The sequence below is a fragment of the Dipodomys merriami genome, unplaced genomic scaffold, assembly GCF_024711535.1.
Source record: "Dipodomys merriami isolate MVZ:Mamm:240054 unplaced genomic scaffold, mDipMer1.0.p SCAF_477, whole genome shotgun sequence".
Lineage (NCBI taxonomy): Eukaryota > Metazoa > Chordata > Mammalia > Rodentia > Heteromyidae > Dipodomys > Dipodomys merriami.
In genome coordinates, this window is record NW_027206043.1 from 416303 (window position 1) to 438496 (window position 22194).

The following is a 22194-nucleotide window of genomic DNA, read 5'->3' on the forward strand; positions in this document are numbered from 1 at the left end:
AGCACTTGCCTTGCATGCTCGAGGCCCTGGATTCAATTCCTCAGCACCACATTAGCAAAAAGAAAAAAAGCTGGAAGTGGCACTGTGGCTCAAGAGCTGAAGAGCTGAGGGACAGCGCCCAGGCCCAGAGTTCAGGCCCCACGACTGACCAAAAAAAAAGAAAAAATTCACATGGGGGAGAAGGCCTTCAGTCTCCAAAGCTCCTTCTGACCACATGAAAGAACTCCCAGCAAGGGCTGGGAAAGTGGCTCAGCAGTAGAGCGCTTGCCTTGCATGCATGAAGCCCTGGGCTTGATTCCTCAGCACCACATAAGCAGAAAAAGCCAGAACTCACAGTGGGGAGAAACTTTTTCCACGTAAGCAGAGTGGGAAAGCCTTCATTTTGTCCATATCCTTAAATAAACACAGGAGATTGCACACAAAACAGAAACAATGATCACTGAGCAGGGAATCATTTTTAATTTCCACTTGAAAATGCCCATTATGGAGAAATGCTATAAATGTAAGTAATAGAGCTAGCGCCAGTGGCTCACACCTGTAATCCTAGCTAGTCAGGAGGCTAAGTCAGCCCAGGTAGAAAGTCCATGAGATTCTGGTCTCCAATTAACCAGCATAAAACTGGGAATGGCACTGTGGCTCAAAGTGATAGAGCACTAGCCTGGACCAAAAGAGCTCAGGAACAGCACCCAAGCCCTGAGTTCAAGCCCCACAACCAACAACAACCATATATATATATATGTATATGTGTATGTATGTGTGTATATATATATATATATATATATATACTGTATTTACACACTATATATACATATAGATCCACATAATATAAGAAGCTAGATGCAAGGTAACTCATATAAGATGGTTCCAAACATTGAGTGAAAGAAACATCACAAAAATCAAAACATTTTTATCACTGCTTTTTTATTTATTTTTGCTGCTCCTGGGGCTTGAACTCAGGACCTGGGCTATGTGCCTGAGCAGCTTTTTCTCAGGGCTAGCACTCTACCACTTAAGCCACTTCCCCTTTTTTTTTTTTTTGGTTCATTGGAAATAAGTCTCACAGACTTTCCTGCCTGGGCTGGCTTCAAACTGCAATCCTCAGATCTCAGCCTCCTGAGTAGGATTACAGGCGTGAGCCACCAGCACCCAGATCACTGCTTCCATCTTAAAGTCTATTGTCGCTACCGCCTCGGCCGGTAATGACGACGCGACACCGGACTCTTCTCTCCGCAGTTTATTCAGGACCTTTTAGTAATCTTCTGACCCCAACCCCGGGGAGAATTCCCCACAGCCTTAAATACCCGCTGGGTAGCCAACCCTGATACGCCACGTGGGAACCGCCAATAGGTTCAGGTGCACAGAAGCAAGCCAGATTCTTTGCCTTAGCCATATCAGGAGTTGTTTACCACGAGAGCACTCGCCATCGGGAAGGCGGAGGGCGGAAGCCGGCGCCATCTTCCAGGTGCGGCCTCTCGCAGCTCTCTACAGTTCCCCCTTTTTCGTTTAAAGAACACAGATGAGAACAGAGGTCTGATCCCTGTTGTGCAATTGCAAGGACTGCATACAAGCCTTCTCCCAGAGGGTACCTTCTCTAGGGATGACTCAGCCTGTCCATTGATTCGTTTTTCACAAGGACGGGAAAAGGCGAATCGAACCCGTGTGCAATCAAACATGCTCTCCTCGAGGGCAAAACTCATGCCTCTCGACTGCAGTACTTTGGCTTTGCAATCTGTGCTCATTGTTTTAGGGTGGCAAGCCACGCTTAGGGGGACTGACCTGCTCCAATGACTGTAAAGGCTTGGATAACCATGGCTGCACTGCGACGCTGAGAACCTCTAATTTGGCAAATGCACCACAGACATACCAAGGAGGCTAACACCAGGAGGCCTATCAGGGCTCCCAAACCCGCCCCCTCCTTGAGATGAATCATAGCAGTGGAGATCCATGAAGATAACCCCTCCGCCAATCCGGCATCCACTCGGGTCGAGTTTACCACGACGATGGCAATCCTGAGCTGTTCCATCAGGCTGTCGAACTCCCCAGTTCAATTACCTAAAAGATAACTAGACAACTGTTTAGACAAATTTGCAGCGTTTTTTGAATAGGTTTTTTCCTGGGCCTGAACTCTGGGCCTGGGCGCTGTCCCTCAGCTCTTCAGCTCAAGGCCAGCGCTCTACCACTTGAGTCACAGCGTCACTTCCGGCTTTTTTCATTTCTTTTTGCTTATGTGGTGCTGAGGAATCGAACCCAGTGCCTCAGGCATGCAAGGCAAGTGCTCTACCACTGAGCCACCTTCCCAGCCCCTATTCTTCTGGGTTAATTGCACCACAGCAGCAGCTAATCCAGCATTAGTTAGTGGTCCGCCCAGCTCACTGCAAACTCTCATCCATGCTTCTAGTCCCCTATTCTTATATGGGGTTATGGCGGCTCTGCATTCCTTAGTGCACTGCTCGTAAACAAGCTGTTTAATTAATGGCATGGCTGCGTCTGGGTCACCAAAAATTCTGCCAGCGGCCTCAACCATACGAGCAACAAAGTCCGAAAACGGCTCCATAGAGCCCTGCAGGATTTTGGTGAGATTGCCACTCACCTCGCCTTTATTTGGTAAGGCCTTCCATGCCTTTATGCCAATTTTATTGATTTGTTCATAAACTTGGACCGGTAGCCTATCTGCTGATTGGCGAATCTCCCCTGTCCAAGCAGCATATCTCTATCCCAAGCTGGGTTTCCCCCAGCCTGATTGGCCGCAGCCTCTTCACTAGCAAATTCAATCAAAAAGGCCTTCCAATCTAAATACTGACCTGGGCTCAAACAAGCTCGTGCGAGCCCACTCCAATCACCGGGTGTCATGCAGTGTCTGTTTAGGGCCTCCACCTGGGCTACAGTAAAGGAGGCTGTGATTCCATATGTCCGCACAGACTCAGCTAAAGATTTTATCACCTTAAAATCTAAGGGTTCATGATACCGCTGTCCCTGTGGATCCTGAAATAGTGGACAGGCTAGATGTAACTCGGTTCTGACCGCTTTCCACACTCCTGGGCTGAAAGAACAGCCGGGGCTGCCACTTCCAGCGTCCTCCGCATAGAGCGGAGGGGCCGAAGGTGTGGGGCGGTGCACGGAGGGCGTGCATTCGTCTTTATCTGGGTCCTCTCTCTCCTTCCATTTCCTCCTCTTTCTTATCTTTGTTTTTTCTATTTGTTCTATGATTGATTGTAATTCCTCTGAGTCTGTAGACTCAGAGGTCTCTAGTTCGGCAAAATCAGGGTATAACCCCCCCCTGCTCTCCTCCTTTTCGCTGTCTGCCCTTTCCGATCTTTCTTCCTGCAGCATTTCTAAGGTGGCCTGACCATTGTCTACCGCCTCACTGCAACGCTGGTCCTCGAGACAGCCTCTTATCAGTTTCCATATTGGTCTCACTCCGCTCTTAAGCGTTCCTTGTTCAGAGGCAAAATCTAGGTCCCTCCCTAGTTTCTCCCAAGAGGCCACCGTGAGGCTTCCGGAGACAGCGAACCATGGGGCAACGGTGTCACATTCATTCAAAAATCTCTCTAAAGTACTCTTTTTTATTTTTAACTTTTTTGAGTGCAGTAGCTCATTGAGAGCCAAAAAAATTGGGTGCGAAAAAGAAGCGCCCATGTTTCAAACATTTAAAGCTGGTAAACAAGCTTTTACTTTCACTTTTGGCTATTCTACTGACTAGCCCCGGGTTCTCACTCTCTCTTTATCTACCGAGAAGAGCAAAAATCCCCCCGCTCTTGTGGCGGATTCCCCTTTTACTTGGGAACTTACTCCCCGCTCTTGTGGCGGATTCCCCTTTTACCTGGGGACTTATCCCCGCTCTTGTGGCGGATTCCCCTTTTACCTGGGGACTTATCCCCGCTCTTGTGGCGGATTCCCCTTTTACCTGGGAACTTACCGGTGCACCACCCTGACCACAGAGAGTTCTGAGTCCTCGTTGGGGTTGTGGCTGAGTCCCCGTACGGGCCACCACGTGTCGCTACCGCCTCGGCCGGTAATGACGACGCGACACCGGACTCTTCTCTCCGCAGTTTATTCAGGACCTTTTAGTAATCTTCTGACCCCAACCCCGGGGAGAATTCCCCACAGCCTTAAATACCCGCTGGGTAGCCAACCCTGATACGCCACGTGGGAACCGCCAATAGGTTCAGGTGCACAGAAGCAAGCCAGATTCTTTGCCTTAGCCATATCAGGAGTTGTTTACCACGAGAGCACTCGCCATCGGGAAGGCGGAGGGCGGAAGCCAGCGCCATCTTCCAGGTGCGGCCTCTCGCAGCTCTCTACAGTCTATCTTTGGATTTCTTCTTACTTTAGCAAAGATGCTTTGAAATGAGAGAATTCTGTAGATACTCCTAAGCAATCGCCTAAACATGTATGTGCTGATGTGTTATAAGAATGTAGATTTCAAGGCTGGGAAGGTGGCTCAGTGGTAGAGCACTTGCCTTGCATGCATGAGGCCCTGGGTTCAATTCCTCAGCACCACATAAGAAAAAAGAAAAAAGCCAGAAGTGGCGCTGTGGCTCAATGGTAGAGCGCTAGCCTTGAGCTGAAGAGCTGAGGGACAGCGCCCAGGCCCAGAGTTCAGGCCCCACGACCAGACCCCCACACACATACAAAAAAAAGAATGTATATTTCAAGCTGGGTGTCAGTGGCTCACACCTGTAATCCTAGCTACTCAGGAGGCTGAGATCTGAGGATCACGGTTCAAAGCCAGACTATGCAGGAATGTCTGTGAGACTCTTATCTCCAATAAACCACTAAAATACCGGAAGTGGCACTGTGACTCAAGTGGTAGAGTACTTGCCTTGAGCTGAAGAGCTCAGGGGCAGCACCCAGGCCCAAAGTTCATGCCCCACGACTAACAACAACAACAAAAAATTATAATTGTAGCTTAAAAGAATGTTGGACCCATGGGCAAATTGAAATGTAATTTAATTCAATTTGAGGATATTTGAGGGGGTTGTTGTTTTGTTTGCAGTACTAAGCATCAAACCCAGGGCCTTTTACATGCAGGGTAAGTGCTGTAGCACTGAGCTATACCCACCCCAAAGAATCAGCATAAATGTGTTGAATGGTAACAGCAACTTAAAGATTATTTAGAGAGGAAAAAAAAAAACAGCATAAGTGAGAATAAGACCAAGCAAAGGGCCGGGCGATGGTGGCTCATGCCTGTATTCCTAGCTACTCAGGAGGCTGAGATCTGAGGATCATGGTTCAAAGCCAGCCCAGGCAGGAAAGACCATGAGAGTCCTATCTCCAATAAACCACCAGAAAACCAGAAGTGGTGCTAAGTGGTAGAGCGCTTGCCTTGAGCTAAAGAGCTGAGGGACAGCACCCAGGCCTAGAGTTCAAGCCTCATGACTGACAAAAAAAAAAAAAAAAAAAAGACCAAGCAAATACAACAGACTACTCTGGGACCCATATCCCAGCACTCTAGAAGCAGAAGCAGGGCAATCACACGTTCCAGGCCAGCCTCGTCTACATAGTGAGACTATCTCAAAACACGATGTTTCAGAGAGTCTTATCCAGCAGACCCCATGTAGTGTGACAACTAGATGACACCTTCCTTAGGAATCTGGCCTTGCCCGAGGGTCCGTTTGGGGACGGTAACTGCCTAGTCTCTTCCCCATGGTCTGACCACATGCCTTACATTATTACGCTTAATAGGAATTACTTCTCCTTGTCCTGGTTCTGATGAAGGCATCAGCCGATCCCACATAAGGTGAAGGCTGTTTGCTGCCCTTTCTGGGTCACGCATTCTGCTCCCCCCAGCAAAGCAACACACATAGTCACTACAAACGCGGCTCTTAGTATTGGCATTTTAATGGCTTTTGTGAGTGGAAGCAGCTGGGGGAGGAGGGAGGCCTGCCCCTCTCCCAGCAGCCCTAGCTGTCCCTTTTCCATTGCACTTGGGCCAGAAAGGTTCGGATCTCCATGGGCTGCAGGGTGACTGAGGCAGGGTCCAGGACGGGCGGAGTGGGGTGGGCGATGGGGCCTGTGATGAACAGGAGGGAAGGGATGAGTCTGGGATGTCCCATTAGGCACCTGCCTCTGGGCTGAACACCTCCATACCGTCCAAATATGTCCTAAGCCTCACCCCACCCCAAGGAACCCCCAGTCTCCCCTATTTTAAGCTCCTCCTCTTACAGCCTGACAGACCCCAGAGATGGTAAGCACCATCCCAGAACCACACTGGCAGACTCTTAAATCCTGGGTGCACTACTAGTCTACAAGGCCTATTAGAGGAGAGGGGTAATCAGTGCTTGAGCTCAGGGCCTAGGCACTGTCCCTCAGCATTTTACTCAGGGCTAGCGTATTCTACTTGAGCCACCGCTCCACTTCTGGCTTTTGTGCTGGTAACTAGAAAAAAAAAAGTCTCCTGGACTTTGCTGCCCTGGCTGGCTTTGAACCTGGATCCTCAGATCTCAGCCTCCTGTGTGGCTAGGATTACAAGGCGTGAGCCACCAAACACTTGTGACCCTTAAACCCCTAGCCTGGATCTGCTAGGTCCTACGTCCGCACCAGTATCTGGTGTCCACTTGAGCCTGGAAGCGCTGGCCCGGGGCTGGTTGGCCGCCAGCGTGGTTTCCTGCAGGTGGATGATGGTGAAGGCGGAGAACAGGTTCTGCGGGAAGCAGATGGGCCCAGTTTTCATCTCTGCCGCTCTCTGGCCCCATTCCCATCTCTGCCGCACCTCCTCCCTCCTCACCTGCAAGTCCAAGGTCACAGGGGCGCTCAGGTTGCGGCAGGAGTCCTCTCCCTTGGCGAACTGGTGCTCCAAGCGCAGCAGCACCGTCTCTGGGCCCCAGCGGGCCAGCGTCAGCAGGTGCACCGAGGGCGGCAGCTCCCTGCGCAGCCCAGAGTACTGCAGGGGGCGGGGCGACGTCAGGGCGGGGCCTCAGTAGAGAGGCGGGGCTCAGCTGCCCTCAGAAGTGTGACTGACAGGTCGGGGTTGGAAGGGTGTTGGGGGGCGGGACTTGGTCAGAGGTGGGCGGGGCATAGCCCAGGCACGGCCCAGACTCCACCAAAAGGTCCAGGCAGGTCTCTGAAGGGAGATGCAGCCACACTTGGCAAAACGGGGTCCTCGCTTGGGATAAGCCCCCGCCGTGCAGGTCAGAGTCAGGTGCAAGTCAGAGGAAGGGGCGGACATGACCTGGAGGAGCCGGGGCCTTGGGCAGGGGAGGGTAACAGGTGAGGCTGCGGCGGTGTGGGCAGGGCTGGGTGCGTACCGGGTCTAGGTGGGTTGACAATGAGCTGACACAGGGCGAGGTCTGCGCAGTGTGGAGCTGACACAAAGGGGTGGGTCTGGTCCAAGGGGCTGAGACAAGGGGGCGGGGCAGCCCGTGGTCTCCCCCGGGCTTGTTGGAAGTGCCAGATGGGGTCCCACTTCAGTCCAGTCCTCCACCCGCCCTGCCTCCCCTCACCTGAGTCTGAGGGATGGCCTCAGGGTGGTAGGTGGTGCCATGACCGGAGGACAGCACTATTTGGGGGGCCAGGACCACCTCCTCAGCCAGAAGCCGGTGCCCAGCAGCTGCTCTGCCCACCCTGTCCAGAAGTACAAGGTGGCGTCCTCGAACCACCTGCCCGCTCCCCAGCTCCAGCAGCGGCTCCCCGACTCCCCGGGAATCATCCTCCAGCAGCCTCCGGTGCACCTGGGCAGAGAGTGGCCAGGACACAGTGAGCATCTCCAGGATATCTCGGGACCAGAAACTTAATAAAGGCTTGTGGAATTTTCAAGAGAAACAGTAGAGGAAAGGTGTGTGTAGTAGTACCTGCCTGTAATCCCAACACTCAGGAAGCTGAGGCAGGAGGATCTTGAGCTCTATCTAGATTAGCCTAGGCCAAGAATGAGACCTTGTCTCAAAGAAACAAAGAAGCAAATAAGAGGAAAATGCATGGTTTGAAGCAGTCTGCACATTAAAAACCTAAGAAATTCTCATCTCCAATTAGCAAAAAGCCAAAGCAGATGGATGATTCAGTAGTAGAGCACCAGCCTTGAGGGAAAGTGCCAAGCACAAGTGCAAGGTCCTGAGTTCAAGTCCTAGTACTGACATGAAAACAGAATACCCCAAGATCCAGCAGGAGGACAATGTGGGGACAGAAGCCTGTCTTGAATGCCATCAGCCACTCACCATGAGCTCCAGCGAGCCGTCCTGCAGGCTGCTGCCCCCCTGGGAGCGGTCAGTGAGCACCGTCAGCTGTGTGGCCCCATCCTGGGGGCAAGGAGTGAAGGACAAGGGAGAATGAAGGGCTGTCCGTCTGCTCTAGTATTAGGGAGATGCTGGGAATACAGGGAGACACACACACACTGCAGGGCGATTACATGAGGAACCGGGTACCGTGATATAAATTCGGCTGTTGACAGGATAATAGTTTCCAGCCACTGGCTCTGTCTGGTTCAGTTTCCAAGTAGGTCGATAATCCCGCCTGGGTCGGGTGATTTGGTCAAAGATGGTATCGGGCTCCTCCATTTCTCTCCTTCCCTCCCTCCTTCCTGTGATCAGCAAATTCCCACACCTCCCTGGAGGCCCAACACACCCCCCTCCCCCCATCCCCCATCCCATGGGGTTCCCAGCCTCCCTACCTCCTCTCCAGGATCTCCCGGCCATTGCTGTCTGTGTAGAAGCGGCCCTTGGTGTTCAGCCGGGTGTCAAAGCGGCTGATGACCTCCTTCCCCCAGCCATCGCTGTGCCCAAAGGGATGGCAAGGTTAAGCCTGGCCGGGGCCCTTATTCCCCCACCCCAGTCCCAGCCTGGGCCACTCACTCATGAGGGATCGGTCCCACCGTCCACTCCAACTCCAGGTGGCGCTGTCCCGGGTACAGACGAATCACCTGGGAACACCAGGCTGAAAAGTTCTGGTGTATTTCCTGCACTAAGGCTGTCTACAAAGACCAGGGAGAGAGCAAGTCAGCCTGCACTAGCTCAGGAGAGCCCTGCAAAGGCTCCCCACCCTGTTCTAAGAACCCCAGAGACCTATGTCGGAGGTCATGCTACCAACCAGCCACCTCTCTTCCCACCAGAGTCAATATTACTGTGTAGATTTGAGGGGGGTGTATATATTTAAAGTAGGGAATAGAACACAGGGCCTCACAAATGGCAGCCAAGTGTTGTGCCAGGAGTTGTGGGGATACAGCCCTAAGCCCAAGATGTCAACTCCTACCAACCCGGCAGGACTGTTGAAGCACTGCTCTTGGGTCTCCCCACTCACCCAATTTCCACCATTACATCTAATCCTCACACCTGCAAATGTTGGGACAACCATTTCTTTTATTTTTCCCCCCAGTACTAGGGTTTGAATTCGGCATAAGCACTGTCCCTGAGCTACTTTTGCTCAAGGTCAGCACTCTACCACTTGAGCCACAGCACCACTTCTGGCTTTTTCTCTTCATGTGGTACTTGAACCCAGGTCTTCATGCATGCTAGGCGAGCACTCTACCACTAAGCCACATTCCCTTTTCTTTTGTCAGTCATGGGTCTTGAACTCTGGGCCTGGGCACTGTTCCTGAGCTCTTCAATTCAAGGCAAGTGCTCTACCCTTGAGCCACAGAGCCACTTCCAGTTTTCTAGTGGTTCATTGAAGATGAGAGTTTCACGGAATTTCCTGCCCAGGCTGGCTTTGAACTGTGATCCTCGGATCTCAGCCTCTTGAGTAGCTAGGATGACAGCCGTGAGCTACCGGCGCCCGGCTGATTTTTTAATTTATTATTGTGCCAGTCTTGGGGATTGAACCCAGGGCCTAGGTGCTCTCCCTGAGCTTTTTTGATCAAGGCTAGTGCTCTACCACTTGAGCCACAGTGCTGCTTCTGGCTTTTTGCTGGTTAACTGGAAGTAGGAATCTCACAGACTTGCCTGCCATGGCTGACTGTGAACCTCAATCCTGAGATCCCAGCTTTCTGAAGAACTAGGATTACAGGTGTGAATCACTATTTTTTTGAGCCAGTACTGGGGTTTGAACTCAGAGCCTTGCATTCTCATTTGGCTTTTTTGCTCAAGGCTGGTGCTTTTACCACTGGGGCCACAGCTCCACTTCTGGCTCTTCACTGATTTACTGGGGGTTCAAAATCTTAGGGACTTTTCTGCCCAGACTAGATTCAATCTGCAGCCCTCAGACCTCAGGCTCCTGAGTGGCTAGGATGACAGGGGTGAGGTACCAGAGCCTGGCCTGCTGGCCTCTTACACAAGCAGCTACGAACACTGGCCTTAGAGAAGACCCCTGGGTCGGACCCCATCTCTAAGGAAATGTAAACTCTCGCCGCATCTGCACCCTCTCTTTGCACATCACCACACCCACCACACCCACCCCCTCCCAACTCCAAATGTCCACTCATCAACCCTGTCTCCAGACCTTCACCACGCGTGTCTGGGCCCAGCGGCTCACGGGCATTGGTCTCTTTTGGCTGGGTCTGAAGATGTAGGCACCAGATGCCTGCTTGCTTTCCTTGTTACCTGTACTGGCGTTGTACCTGCAGCCAGAGCAGAGTAGAGCAGAGTCGGATAAAGGACCTCGGCTCTGTGTGAACCCTTCCACCGCCCGTGACCCCAGCCCAGTGGTCCCCCCTCACCAAAAGAATCCTTGGTCCACAGGAAGCACGAGTTTCTGGTCTATATTCTCAATCTTCATCAATAACCCTGTGTCAGGGTTGAAGGTAGCCCGGATGTACTGAGCAGGGAAGGGTGGACAGTGGGAAATGTCCATCACGTGAGCCAATGGCAACTCCAACCTCCTTCACCCTGATCCTCAATCTAGTCATGGCTCTCCAGGATGAACTGGGGCCCTTGCAGGTCCCCACTTCTGTGTCCCCACACCTGGTTCCTCCTGCTGCAGCCATGTCACACCTGTGACATGCTGAGTCCAATCAAAGCCTTCATCTGCTCCAAGCCATGGCCAGCTTGAGCATCTCACACAGGAGCTGCCCATTAGGGCCCTTGGGGCCCATGGAAGTATTTTTACTTCTTTTAGAATCCAAAGGAAGCAGGGATGGGATTATAGCTCAGTGGTAGAGTAATTGCCTAGCATGTGTGAGGCCTGGGGTTTGATCACTAGCAACACACACACACACACACACACACACACACACACACACAACCTATAATCCTAGCAACTGATGAGGCTAAGAACAGGAGGATCGCAGTGCTAGGCCAGTCTGGGAAGAAACCTTTGAGAGATACCTTTTCAACCCAGAGCTAGACACAGGGAGCATCTGTCATCCTAAACTAGAGGGGATGCTGACACTGGAAGGATCGTGGTGCCAGACTAGCCTGGAAAGAGAGTCCATGAGTCTCCATCACCATGGAAGGAGCTAGGCCTGGTGTTGCTCACCTGTCAAGCAAGTATGACAGGAAGCCTACAGTGGGCACCCAAGCCCAGGTGCAGGCCAGGTGGGTTCCGGACCCTGTCTCAAAAATAACCAGTGAAGGGCTAGAGATAGCAGCTTGGCAAGCACAAAGCCTTGATTTTAAACTCCAGCAGACTGAGATCTGAGGATCTAGGTACAAAGGCAGCAAGGGCAAGAAAGTCCTGTGAGACTCTTATCTCCAATTAATCACCAAAGAGCTAGAAGTAGAGCTGTGTTTCAGGTGATAAGAGCAGTACCCTTGAGTGAAAAGGGGAAGGGACAGCACCCAGACCCTGAGTTCAAGCCCTAGAAGCAACAACACACATACACACACGTAAAAAAGAGAGAAGAGAATCCAAAGAAAACCTGAGTAGAAAATAAATGAACATACTAAAAGATGACTATACTTGTCTTCCTAACATCATCATCACAAAATATAATGTTAGGTAATTTTTATGGAAGGTAAAAAGGTACACAGCTAAAAATGCTAAGGCCATGACAGTGTATTCTTGTATTTTTGGGGGGGTGCTGGGAATGGAATCCATGGCCTGCCTCACATATGCTAAGTGTTCTACTACTGAATCACACCCCCTGCTTCTGAGCCACAACCCTAAGCCTCCACTGCCCCCTTTACCTACCCTACCACCTATTGCCCAGGCACACACCCCCAGCCGGAATCTCTTTCCTTAAAAGTCACTTTACCAGGAAGCTCTCCCTGCCCTAAAATTACACACACCCCCAACAGCCTGACATCAGCTCTGCCACACGCATCAAACATCACTGACAGCCACACCGGATCCTCACAACAGCCCCAGGAAACACACAAAGGTTCAGATGAACCTCACTCAGCAAATCACTCAAGGACACACACAATCATGGAGAGAAAATGGGGTTCCAAAAGGCCGTCACCTCATTCTTGATGACCAAGACCTGGCCTTGGGATATCTGGGGTCTGACAGCCTTTGTGCGGGCCTCGGGGTGCCGGCTGGACACACGGGCTACTGAGTAGATGCTGAAGCCCAACGCAGGCACCCGGGCAGCAAACAGGAGCTCTGAGTGGTCCTCCTGATGATAGAAGCCGGGAAGGACCACCACCTTAAGTGAGAGAGGAGGGAACCAAGTCAAGCTGTGCCGACACCTGCAGAACTCTTAACAGGGGAGGAGGGCAAGGAGTAGATGGGGAAAAGAAATCGAGGCGTCATGATTGGCAGGGGAAGATTTCAAGAGAATCAGGCTGGGGGTGTAGCTCAGTGGCACAGCACTTGCCTGGCATGCCAAGCCTTGGGTTCATCCCCAGCATGAAGCAGCAGATAGACGGGAGGAGGAACAAGGAGGGAAGAAGGATAAAAGGCGGTAGAGGAGGAGGTGGTGGAAAAGGAGGATTCCCAAGGAGTGGGAGCCTACAGGGAGGGTACAGATGAGGACTTGGGGAGAAGTCATTGAGAAAGGAAAGACTCTTGAGATCGGGATTGAGCAGTCAGGGAGGAGAACTTCAGGAGTCAAAGGCAATTTCCTGGGAGGAAGAAGACATAGCTGGTCACACCTGTAATCCCCAGCATGTTGGAGACTAAAGGAGGGTTAGAAGTTCTGGGCCAACCTTGGCTATATAAGAAGACAGGCCAGAAAAAGTAATTAAAAATGAAAGAGAGGGAAAAAAAAAGGAAGGGAGGGAAAGAGGAAGGAAGGAGGAGGGATGGAGGAAGGAAGGAAGGAAGGAACTAGTAGCCCACATTGGCCTCGACCACACAATCCTTCTGCCTCAGCCTCCTAAGTGCTGTGATTACAGACAGGCACACAAGTGTGTGTATGGTGGGGGCGGGAGAGGGGGGATTTAAAAGATGGGTTACTCTTTGGAAGATGCTCCAAAGATGGAGGGGGTGATATTAAGGGACAACGGAGGAATATAGAGAGGGGGACAGATTCAAGGTAGCGGACTCCATAAGCACCAGGGGAGGAATGCCCAGGGAGAGGTCCAAAGGGTCCAAATAACCACTGAGTGGGCTTACTGCACTGGGCACAGTCTTGCCATCGGGATCGTTGACAGCAAAAGCGCCTTCACTGACCGGCAGCCGAACCATATGGTCCACCGTCCTCCCCAGGGGATTGTATATGATGACCTGGAACTACAGGGGAAGTTGGAGAGGGCCTGGGTCATATCACATCCTCTTCAAACCCTCCTAACAGGGGGAACATATTCCAGGTTCACCGCCCCTAAAGATGGTACACACACACACACACACACACACACACACACACACACACAGGCCTGAGATCTAAGGATCAAGGTTCGAAGCCAACCCAGGCAGAAAAAGCCTCTGAGACTCATCTCCAATTCACCATCCAAAACAAAGCTGAAAGTGGAGCCGTGGCCCAAGTGGCAGAGAGCCAACCTTGAGCGTTAAAAGCCAAATGAGAGCGTGAGGCTCAGAGCTCAACACACAGCAAATAATACAATAATGCCACCGCCCCATCTTCTGCACCCCAGGCCCAGGCCCTCCGCTGCCTGCCCGGGGGTCCTCGGGCCTTGCTCCCGGGGTCCCACCCCTCCCTGACTCACGCGCGAGGCTGATTGGCTGAGGGGACACACGCTGACGTTGAGGCTCCGGCAGAACGAGAAGACCTCCTTGAAGCCGCTCAGCCGCGACAGCGCGTTGCTCAGGAGAACCTGGGAGAAGCGCCAAGCCCCGCCCTCAGCTGAGTCTCCGCCCCCTGAAGCCCCGCCCCGCTGCCTGGGCTCCTCGGGGTTCCTACAGCCCCTGTAAGCTCCGCTACCCTAGGCCACGCCCCACGCCCTCTCCACTTATCTCCTGAGGCCCCGCCCTGTTCCCCTGCTCCTCTCAAGGCCCCTCCCCTAGAAGCTCCATTAGGCTCCACCTCTACCCTAAACCACGCCCCATACCTTCTCCACCACTTACCCCGCAGGCCCATCCCCTGAGGCCCCGCCCAGTGCTGTTCCTCTCAAAAGCCCCGCCCCACAAGCCCTCCCAGGCGCTAAACCACGCCCACACTGGCTCCACCACTTACACATGAGACCTGCTGAGGACCCGCCCCCACGGACCTTCTAAGTCCCACCCACCGCCCCAAGGCACGCCCACTCGTGCATTTGTGGTCCGATTCGGTCCCGCCTCTTCCGGGCTCCGCCCCCGCACACCTCGCAGGGCCCCCAGCCGGCCGCCAGCTGCCGCGCGTAGTCGTCCGTCACGTGCTGCTTCGCGGTGCCGCAGACCGCGTCGTGATGCTGGAGCACGGCCATGGCCTCCTCTGCCAGCACGAAGTCGGGCAGCGTGAGGGCCCGGCAGAACTCTCCGCCCGGACCCCGAGAGACGCGAAACGGCCGGGGTGTGTTCGTAGGGGCTTTGGGAAGGGACCCCAGGGGCGGCCCGACACCTACGGAGCGGCGCGCTGCTTCCCGCGCCGTACGGTCCCGCGGCGGCCGCCGGGCCCGCCAGCGCCTCCAGCTGATTGCACACCTGGGAAGGGGGGAGGGGGGAGGGGGCATGCTGGGCACCGCCCCGCCGGCCTCCCGCGCCCCCCACCCCTCCCCGCCTCCCGCGGCCCCCGGCCCCCCCGCCCCCCATCCCCCCCGCCCCTCCCCGCCTCCCGCGCCCCCCGGCCCCATCCCCCCGCCCCTCCCCCATCCCCCCGCCCCTCGTCCCCCCCGCCCTCCGTCCCCCGTCTCCCCCCGCCCCCCTTCCCCCCGCCCCCCATCCCCCCACCCCTCCTCGTCTCCCGCGCCCCCGCGCCCCCTCCCCCCCCCGCCGGCCTCCCCTTTCCCCCGCCACCCCCCATCCCCCCCGCCCCTCCCCGCCTCCCGCGCCCCCCCCCGCCGGCCTCCCCCATCCCCCCCCGCCCCTCCTCGCCTCCCGCGCCCCGCGCCCCGCGCCCTCCCACCTGCAGGAAGTTGTAGCTGAGCCGCTCGTAGCGTTTGAGAGCCGGCCTGCTGGAAAAATAGCCGGTCCAGAACATGTGGGGGCCGTCGGCGTAGGGAAAGAAGTCGTCCTCCTTCACCGACCTGCACAGCCGGGGCTCTGAGGGCAGGAGCGCGGCCCGCAGGGCTGCCCACACACCCCTGCTGCCCAGCCCCCACAGCCCACCCCCACAGCACCCACGAATACCAGGTGAGATTGGCCTTGTTCAGCTCCCAGAGATAACAAGCAGGAGTGGAGTAGAGAACATGGACGCGGCTCCCGTTCACCTGCTGCTGGAGGGAGTCAGATGTGAACCTCTGGCCTCGGGGTAGGGCCTGTGTGTACAGCGCTGCTCCCAGGAGTGTGTTAAATACACGTGTTGGGTGCAAACTAGAGATCAGGTGTGAAAGTGAACCTACGCTTGGAACCAAACCTTACCATCTTTAAAGGATTCCAGAGACAATCCTGAAATTCAGGTGTGTGTGTTTGTAAGCGTGGGCACAGACATGCTAGTACTGGGGCTCTAAGCCTCCTGAGTCGCTATGATTACAGATGTGGCTCAAATATAACTGGGTTGGGTTTTTTTGTTTGGGGGGGAGGCAGGGATGATCTGGGTCTAGAATCCAGGGCATTGAGCATGCTAAGCACTCATTCTATATCAGAACGGAGGCTTGTTTATTCATTTTTCTCTCTGGCAGTCCTGGGTTTGCTTGCTCTATTACTTGAGCTACATTCCCAATCCTTTATTGCTTTAGTTTATTTTTCAGATTGGGTCTTCTTACTCTTTGTGCCTGGTAGGGACAACAACTTTCCTGAAATCTTCCAACCTCTACATCCCATAGCTGAGGTTACAGGTATGAACCACCATGCCCCACTTGGGATCTGTCTTTCAACTGCAGGAGATGAAGAAGCAAGGTAACCTCCATGAGATAAAGGATATTTGCTCTGCTCATGTTGTACTCAAGTGTACACCACAGGTGCTCAGATATTTAAAGGAATTCCTTTAAGTGAATACCAATACATCCACACAAATACAAGCATATACATACACAGTTATCATTAGGCATTCTTTTTTGGGGGGGAGGGAGGGCAGTACCAAGGCTTGAACTCAAGCCAAGCAGGCATTTTACTATGTGAGCCACAGTCTCAGCCTTCCCACTCAGTACCCTTGAAAGACTGTGTCTAGGACTTCTCCCCAGGTTACCAGAACTCTAAAATGTTCAAGTTTCATGCCTAAAATCACTACCCCTCAACTGGGTGCCAGTGGCTTACACTTGTAGTTCTAGCTACTCAAGAACATGAGATCTGAGGATCCTAGTTCATAGCCAGCCTGAGCAAGACAGTCCATGAGAATGAGTTCAAGCACCAGAACCAGCCCCTCTTCATCCTCCCCCCCCCCAAAAAATGTGTCCGTCCCACCATTTCAGGAAGTACTGGGACATCCAATCATACACTGCACCTCCAGCTCTGTAAACCAAAGCCACCCTTTTCTCTAAAACTTAGACACTTACAAAGGTCCAGGGATAGCAAGGTGATTCCCACACATGCGCACACAGATACCACAGGGCAGGCAAACTGACCTCCGCGTTGACCAGACGGATGAGCTTGTCCAGGTTCTTGAACCACAAGTTGGCGTTCTCATATTGGAAGTCAGAGCCCATGGTCATCACCGTGTGCTTGGTGCGGTAGTACTGGCCCTGGAGACCAGAAGGGAGTCCTCAAATCAGAGTCCTGGACCTCCTATGTCTAGTTGGTTCTCTACACGGCCAAGAATATACAGGGGAGTGGGGCCTGGTGATACATGCCTGTATTCCCAGCTACTTGGGAGGCAGAGGTAGGAGGGTCATGGATCAAGGCAAAAGCATGAGACCCTATCAGGGCGGGTAGGGGAGGAACTAAGGGACTGAGAGCATAGCTCAAGTCGTACAGGGCTTACCCAAGGGTGAGTCCCTGAGTTCAATTCCCAGTACGACCAAAAGAAATATCTGTGCATATATGGCACATGGTCATAGGAATATATAAGTAAAAATAGCCAGAGGGTTGGGCATCGGTGGCTCACACCTGTAATCCTAGCTATTCAAGAGGCTGATCTGAGAATCTCAGTTCAAAGCCAGCCGGGTAGAAAAGTCCCCATGAGACTCTTATCTCCAATAAACCACTCAAAAAAAACAAAAGTGGAGCTGTGGCTCAAGTGGTAGAGTGCTAGCCTTGAGGAAAGCAGGCAAGGACAGCTCCCAGGCTCTGAATTCAAGCCCCCCAACCAACTAATAATAATAACAATAACAACCACTACCAGTGGTATTTAAGTAGGTCTCGTGGACCCATAACACAGCTAAGGCCACTACATTACTGTGCTATGTTTTGGGGGTATTTCAGTATGTGTTTTGTGTGCCAGGACAGGGGCCTGAACTCAAGGCTGATGCTCTAGCACTTGAGCCACAGCTCCACTTCTGGCTTATGGTCTTTTCCTGCCTACACTGGCTTTGAACTGTGATCCTCATATCTCAGCTTCTTGAGTAGCTAAGATTACATATGAGCCACCTCACCCAACTTTTTTAAATTTGTTGTTGCTATTTTATCAGTACAAGGGATAGACTCAAGGCCTCATGCTTTCCCGGCCCACTCCCACTTGGACCACCACCCTTTTTTGCTTTTAGCTTGTTTTCTTAGATAGGGTCCCAGCATTTTGCCCTGGTCAGCCTTGAACCTTGATTCTCCCATCTCTGCTTCTGAAGTACCTGGGATTATAGGCATGCACCGCCATGTCCAGCTACCATGCTGTTTTTACCCATGCTTCTAATGAAGGAGACACGCCATGAAGGAGGTGGCCATGGTGGTAGTGAGTGGTCTCCCTCCTCCTACCCCTTGGGCTGTGGAAAGGCCTCGGTGTATGCTCTACAACCTCCCCAAAGTCCTGGATGCAGGAGTTACCTGAGTCTTAGCCAATTTTAGGAAGTAATGGACCAGTTTGTCGGCGTTGTACTCTGGGCTTTGGGGGTCTTCCACCACAGGCGCGTCCACACACAGTATATCCCAGCACAGATTGTCCGGTGGGTTGTAACCGTTGGGGAGCACACCTGTAAGCCACACTAGGTTCAGGGGAGGGAGATGCTCGATGCCCCACACCTGCCCTGGGCTCAAAGCCTGCCACGACCACCCAGGATGGGCTTCACCGCCAGGAAGGCCCACTGCAGAAGGAAAATGGAGGCTCGCAGGCACAAGTCATTTGAAGATTTCTTTTTTCTTTTGACGATTGTGGGGATTGAACCCATGGCCTCGCGCTTGCCCGGCAGCCGCTCCACCCCTTGAGTCACAGCTCTAGCCCCTTTTGCGTTGCCTCCTTTAGCCGTAGGATTTCAGTTCATCCCCTGGCTGGTCCGGGCCACCACCCTCCTACCGCCTCCCACGTCCCATGTCCCTGGGGGTGACAGGCCACGTCAAGATGGAGACCAGTCTCCCATTGCAAACATCCCAATCTCCTCCAGGCCCCAGTACAAAGAGTTCTCCGGAGGCAGGACACCGCTTAATGATTAATGGTCTTAGGACAGTATTCACAGATCAGTAAGTCAAGCCCCGGAGCCTCCCTTGCTTGGGGCCCTGTGACAGCCCTGCCCCCACGCTGGCCCCTCACCTGTGAAGAGGTCAGCAGTGGGTGGCTTCAGGCTGCTGCTGCCCCTCCACAACTGCTCCATCTCTAGCTTTTCCTTCCGCACCTGTTTGTCTTGGTAATCAAGCCGCCCAAAGAAGAAGCCATCAAAGCCCATCTGGGAGTGGGGTGCGAGGGAAAGGATGAATCAATACATGCCCAGCCTCCAACCACCCAGTTCCCCTTGGGAAGGGTGGATGTGAGCACAGAAACTAAGTACTGAAACTTAGGAGGCTTCCAGTTTGGGAGTTTGTTCTTTGTGAGGGTAGACTTATTGGTTCTGCAGGATGGAGCTCTGAATTCAGGGCCTTGCACTGGCCAGGCAGACACTCTACCACTTGAGCCATGCCACCAGGCCCTTTTGATGCTGCATTCTTTTTTTGGTAGAGTCCCCCTTCCCTTTTTGTCCCTGTTGGCTTCAAACTACCTTTGCCTCTCTCTTAGTTAAGATTACAGATGTGAAGCACTATACCTAATTTATTCCTTGAGGTGGATTTCAGTAATGTTTGCCCTGGCAGGCTTAGAACTGCAGGCCTTCCAAGTAACTAGAATTACAGGCATGAACAAAGCCCAGTTCTCATTTTGCTTTTTTGAGATTGGATCTGGCTATACAGTCCAAGCTGGCCTCACATCAATGATCCTCCTCAGCCTCAAGAGTGCTGGGACTGCAGGCATGCACCACATTATCTGGCAAGGTGCCTGAGCTTCGGAAGGACCAGAAGGTTCTGCCGGGCAGCTGAGAGGGAGTAGGCCAGACCCATCCCTGCCCTTCAGTTAAAGCTGAAAGGAGACCAGGCTCTGGTGGCTCACACCTGTAATCCTACCAACTCAGAAGGCTAAGATCAAAGGAGCCCGATTGGAAGCCACCAAAGTCCCCAGGAGATTCTTATCTCCAATTAATCACTCTGTAGCTCATAGTGGTAGAGTGCTAGCCTTGAGCAAAAGAGCTTAGAGACAGTGTCCAAGCCCTGAGTTCAAGCCCCATAACCACCAAAAAAAAAAAAAAAAGGCTAAGAATGGTGGGTCAGGGGACAGGAATGGGAGCTGGTTTCAGGATGGGGCCGTTTGTTTTTTGAGGTACTGGAGTGTGAACTGCTTGAGCTGGAACTCAGCTAAGCAGGCGGTCCACCGCTTCAGCCAAGACCCCAGCCCATTAAGGAGGCCGGGTCTGCGCGTGCCACGCGGCTCGAGGTGCAACCACGGTCCTGGCGGGCGGAGGGTGACCAGCCCCCTGGGCAGCCTGGTGAGGGCGAAGGCAACAACTGGACACTGGAGGACTGCGGGGGGGGGGGGGGGGGCTCAGCAGGCCAGGGTCTCCCTGCGGATGTGGCAGGGGAAGGGCGGGGCCTGACGGCCGGGGAGGAGCCAGTGCGGGCCAGAGGTGAGGCCCAGAGAGGTCAGGATTGCACCTGAGCGAACAGCGAGGCCTGTTCCCGAGAGTGGCCAAAGGGGTCGATGTGCCAGGCCACGCGGGGACGCCCGTCGCTGCCGAACGTGTCCTCCAGAAAGCGCAGCCCGAGGGTCATCTGGTCCACGATGGCGCCGTAGTGGGTGGCCGCCTCGTCGTTCATCACCCAGCCGCCGTTGGCGAACTCCAGGCGTCCTGAGCCAAGAGGCGCGGGCTAGGAGCGCGGGTCCGCGGTCTGGGAAGGGGAGAGGGGCGCTCCCGCTGGGAAGGGGGGGCCTGGGACTGGACGCGCACGGCCGTGGCGGTGCGGAGACGGCTGGGCACGCGCTGCGAGAGCTCGGAGGCGGCTCGGCCTCCTCTTCCGCTTCCTGGGGCCACTCACCCTGGCGCACCAGGTCCCGCACGATCTCCTGCGTTGCGTTGGTCTGCTGGCGCCACCAGCGCGAGAAGAAGGCCATCTCCACGTAGACGAAGCGCCGGGAGGGCTCGGCCGCCAGGGCGGAGAGCACCGAGTCCAGGATGTACTGCACGCCCGCGTGCTGAATGTCGTTCCGGACTGTGGACACAGCAACGTCGGGAAGAGCCCGAGGCCGGGCCCCGGGGGGAGAGCCGCCCGCCCTACTCACTGCCGTAGAAGTACTGGTCCACGGTCTTGAGCCAGCCCACGTCATCGTGCGTGTGGGCCAGGAGGTGGACGTTCAGCATGTCCGGCTTCACCGGGGGACATGTCTGCAGGACCCCGAACACACGGGCCGTCAGGGGCCCGCCAGCACTGAGCCAGGCAGGCCACAGGCAAAGGCCCGAGGTCCAGGACGACGGCCTCGGAGCCGGAGAGGCCCGGTCCACTCCCGGCGCCCCTCCCGGCGGCCCCCGTCCACGCCCGGCGGCCCTCCCGGCGCCCCTCCCGGCGGCCCCGGTCCACTCCCGGCGCCCCTCCCGGCGGCCCCCGTCCACGCCCGGGGCCACGCCCGCAGCCGGCCCTGCGCGTGGATGTAACGTGGGGTTCGGTGTGTCCCATGCTGGTCCTCGGGCTTGAACCTGGGGCCTTGTGCGCTCGCTCGCCTTTTCTACTCAAGGCTGGCGCTCTACCGCTTGGGCCACGGCTCCACTTCCGGCTTTTTGCTGGTTCATGGAAACCAAGGACTTTCGGGTCTAGACCGGCTCAGAACCACGATCCTCAGACCTCGGCCTCCCAAGTGGCCGGGATTACCGACGAGAGCCGCAGCTGCTGATTCCGTTTTCTCACCAACGACCCTAAGGCTGATTCTTGGCCGAGCAGCAGCGGGACAGCGGAGGGCGCCGCGGCCGCAGGCAGGTGCAGGGGGCGGTGGGGCGCGGCGGCCGGGGCGCCTCCAATCCGGCCGGAAAGGCGGGTGTGCAACAGGCGCCCCGGAGGGGCCCCGGGGCTGGGGCCTCGCGGGACACCGCGTTCCCCGCAGAGACTCCGTCAGAAGGACCCGCGCGCGCCCGCCGGGCCCGGGCGACGGGAGCCCGGAGCCCCAGCCGCACCGCCCTCGGCTCCGCCGCCCGCCCGGCACCGCGGGCCCCCCGCCCCGCCCCGCGACCCCACGCGGGCTCCGTCCCGGTCCTCCACTCACCTGGTAGCCCGCGGCCCGAGCGCCGGGCGCCGCCAGCAACAACACGAAGAGGAAGCAGAGCGGCGGGCGCCGGGCGCTCCGGCAGCCGCCAGCGGCCATCCTGAAAGCCGGCGCCGGGGAGCCCGCAGTTCCGCCGCCGCCGCCTCCGAGGGGCTCCCGGGCCCGGGTAAATCCGGGGGAACGCTCCGCCCCCGAGCCCGGCTCTGCCAATCAGCGACGGGGGCGGGGCCACGGGTGGGCGTGGCGCGGCCGTCGCCCTGGCTACAGCCCGCCTCCCT

General features: G+C 55.0%; 1 protein-coding gene across 2 annotated transcripts; it reads right to left on the reverse strand.

Moving 5' to 3' along the window:
• Nucleotides 1-5823: 5823 nt before the first annotated feature.
• On the reverse strand, nucleotides 5824-22117 carry LOC138808774 (lysosomal alpha-mannosidase-like). Of its 2 annotated transcripts, none has more exons than XM_069994961.1 (24): nucleotides 21917-22117; nucleotides 20945-21047; nucleotides 20701-20874; nucleotides 20320-20513; nucleotides 18896-19028; nucleotides 18196-18341; nucleotides 16845-16961; nucleotides 15472-15557; nucleotides 15248-15368; nucleotides 14748-14826; nucleotides 14508-14617; nucleotides 13914-14021; nucleotides 13363-13479; nucleotides 12266-12451; nucleotides 10583-10680; nucleotides 10366-10483; nucleotides 8784-8902; nucleotides 8603-8704; nucleotides 8358-8445; nucleotides 8151-8231; nucleotides 7443-7670; nucleotides 6728-6883; nucleotides 6541-6643; nucleotides 5824-6013 (listed from the first exon to the last, which is right to left on the reverse strand). In XM_069994961.1, exons 1-24 carry the CDS (start codon nucleotides 22013-22015, stop codon nucleotides 5904-5906), a joined length of 2976 nt encoding a protein of 991 aa, XP_069851062.1. In that variant the 5' UTR covers nucleotides 22016-22117; the 3' UTR covers nucleotides 5824-5903. The 2 variants fall into 2 exon arrangements, with proteins under 2 accessions (XP_069851062.1, XP_069851064.1); XM_069994963.1 differs by having other exon boundaries at nucleotides 15472-15554; nucleotides 21917-22066.
• Between the last annotated feature and the right edge of the window lie 77 nt (nucleotides 22118-22194).

Bases quoted from the DNA above. Each gene is read 5' to 3' on its own strand.
- LOC138808774 (XM_069994961.1), bottom strand. From the start codon at position 22,015: ATGGCCGCTGGCGGCTGCCGGAGCGCCCGGCGCCCGCCGCTCTGCTTC. The intron at 18,342-18,895 runs GTGAGGGGCCAG...TGTGGCTTACAG, and splicing joins CACTGCTGACCTCTTCACAG to GTGTGCTCCCCAACGGTTAC. The intron at 6,884-7,442 runs GTGAGGGGAGGC...CGCCCCCTGCAG, and splicing joins AGGCCATCCCTCAGACTCAG to TACTCTGGGCTGCGCAGGGA.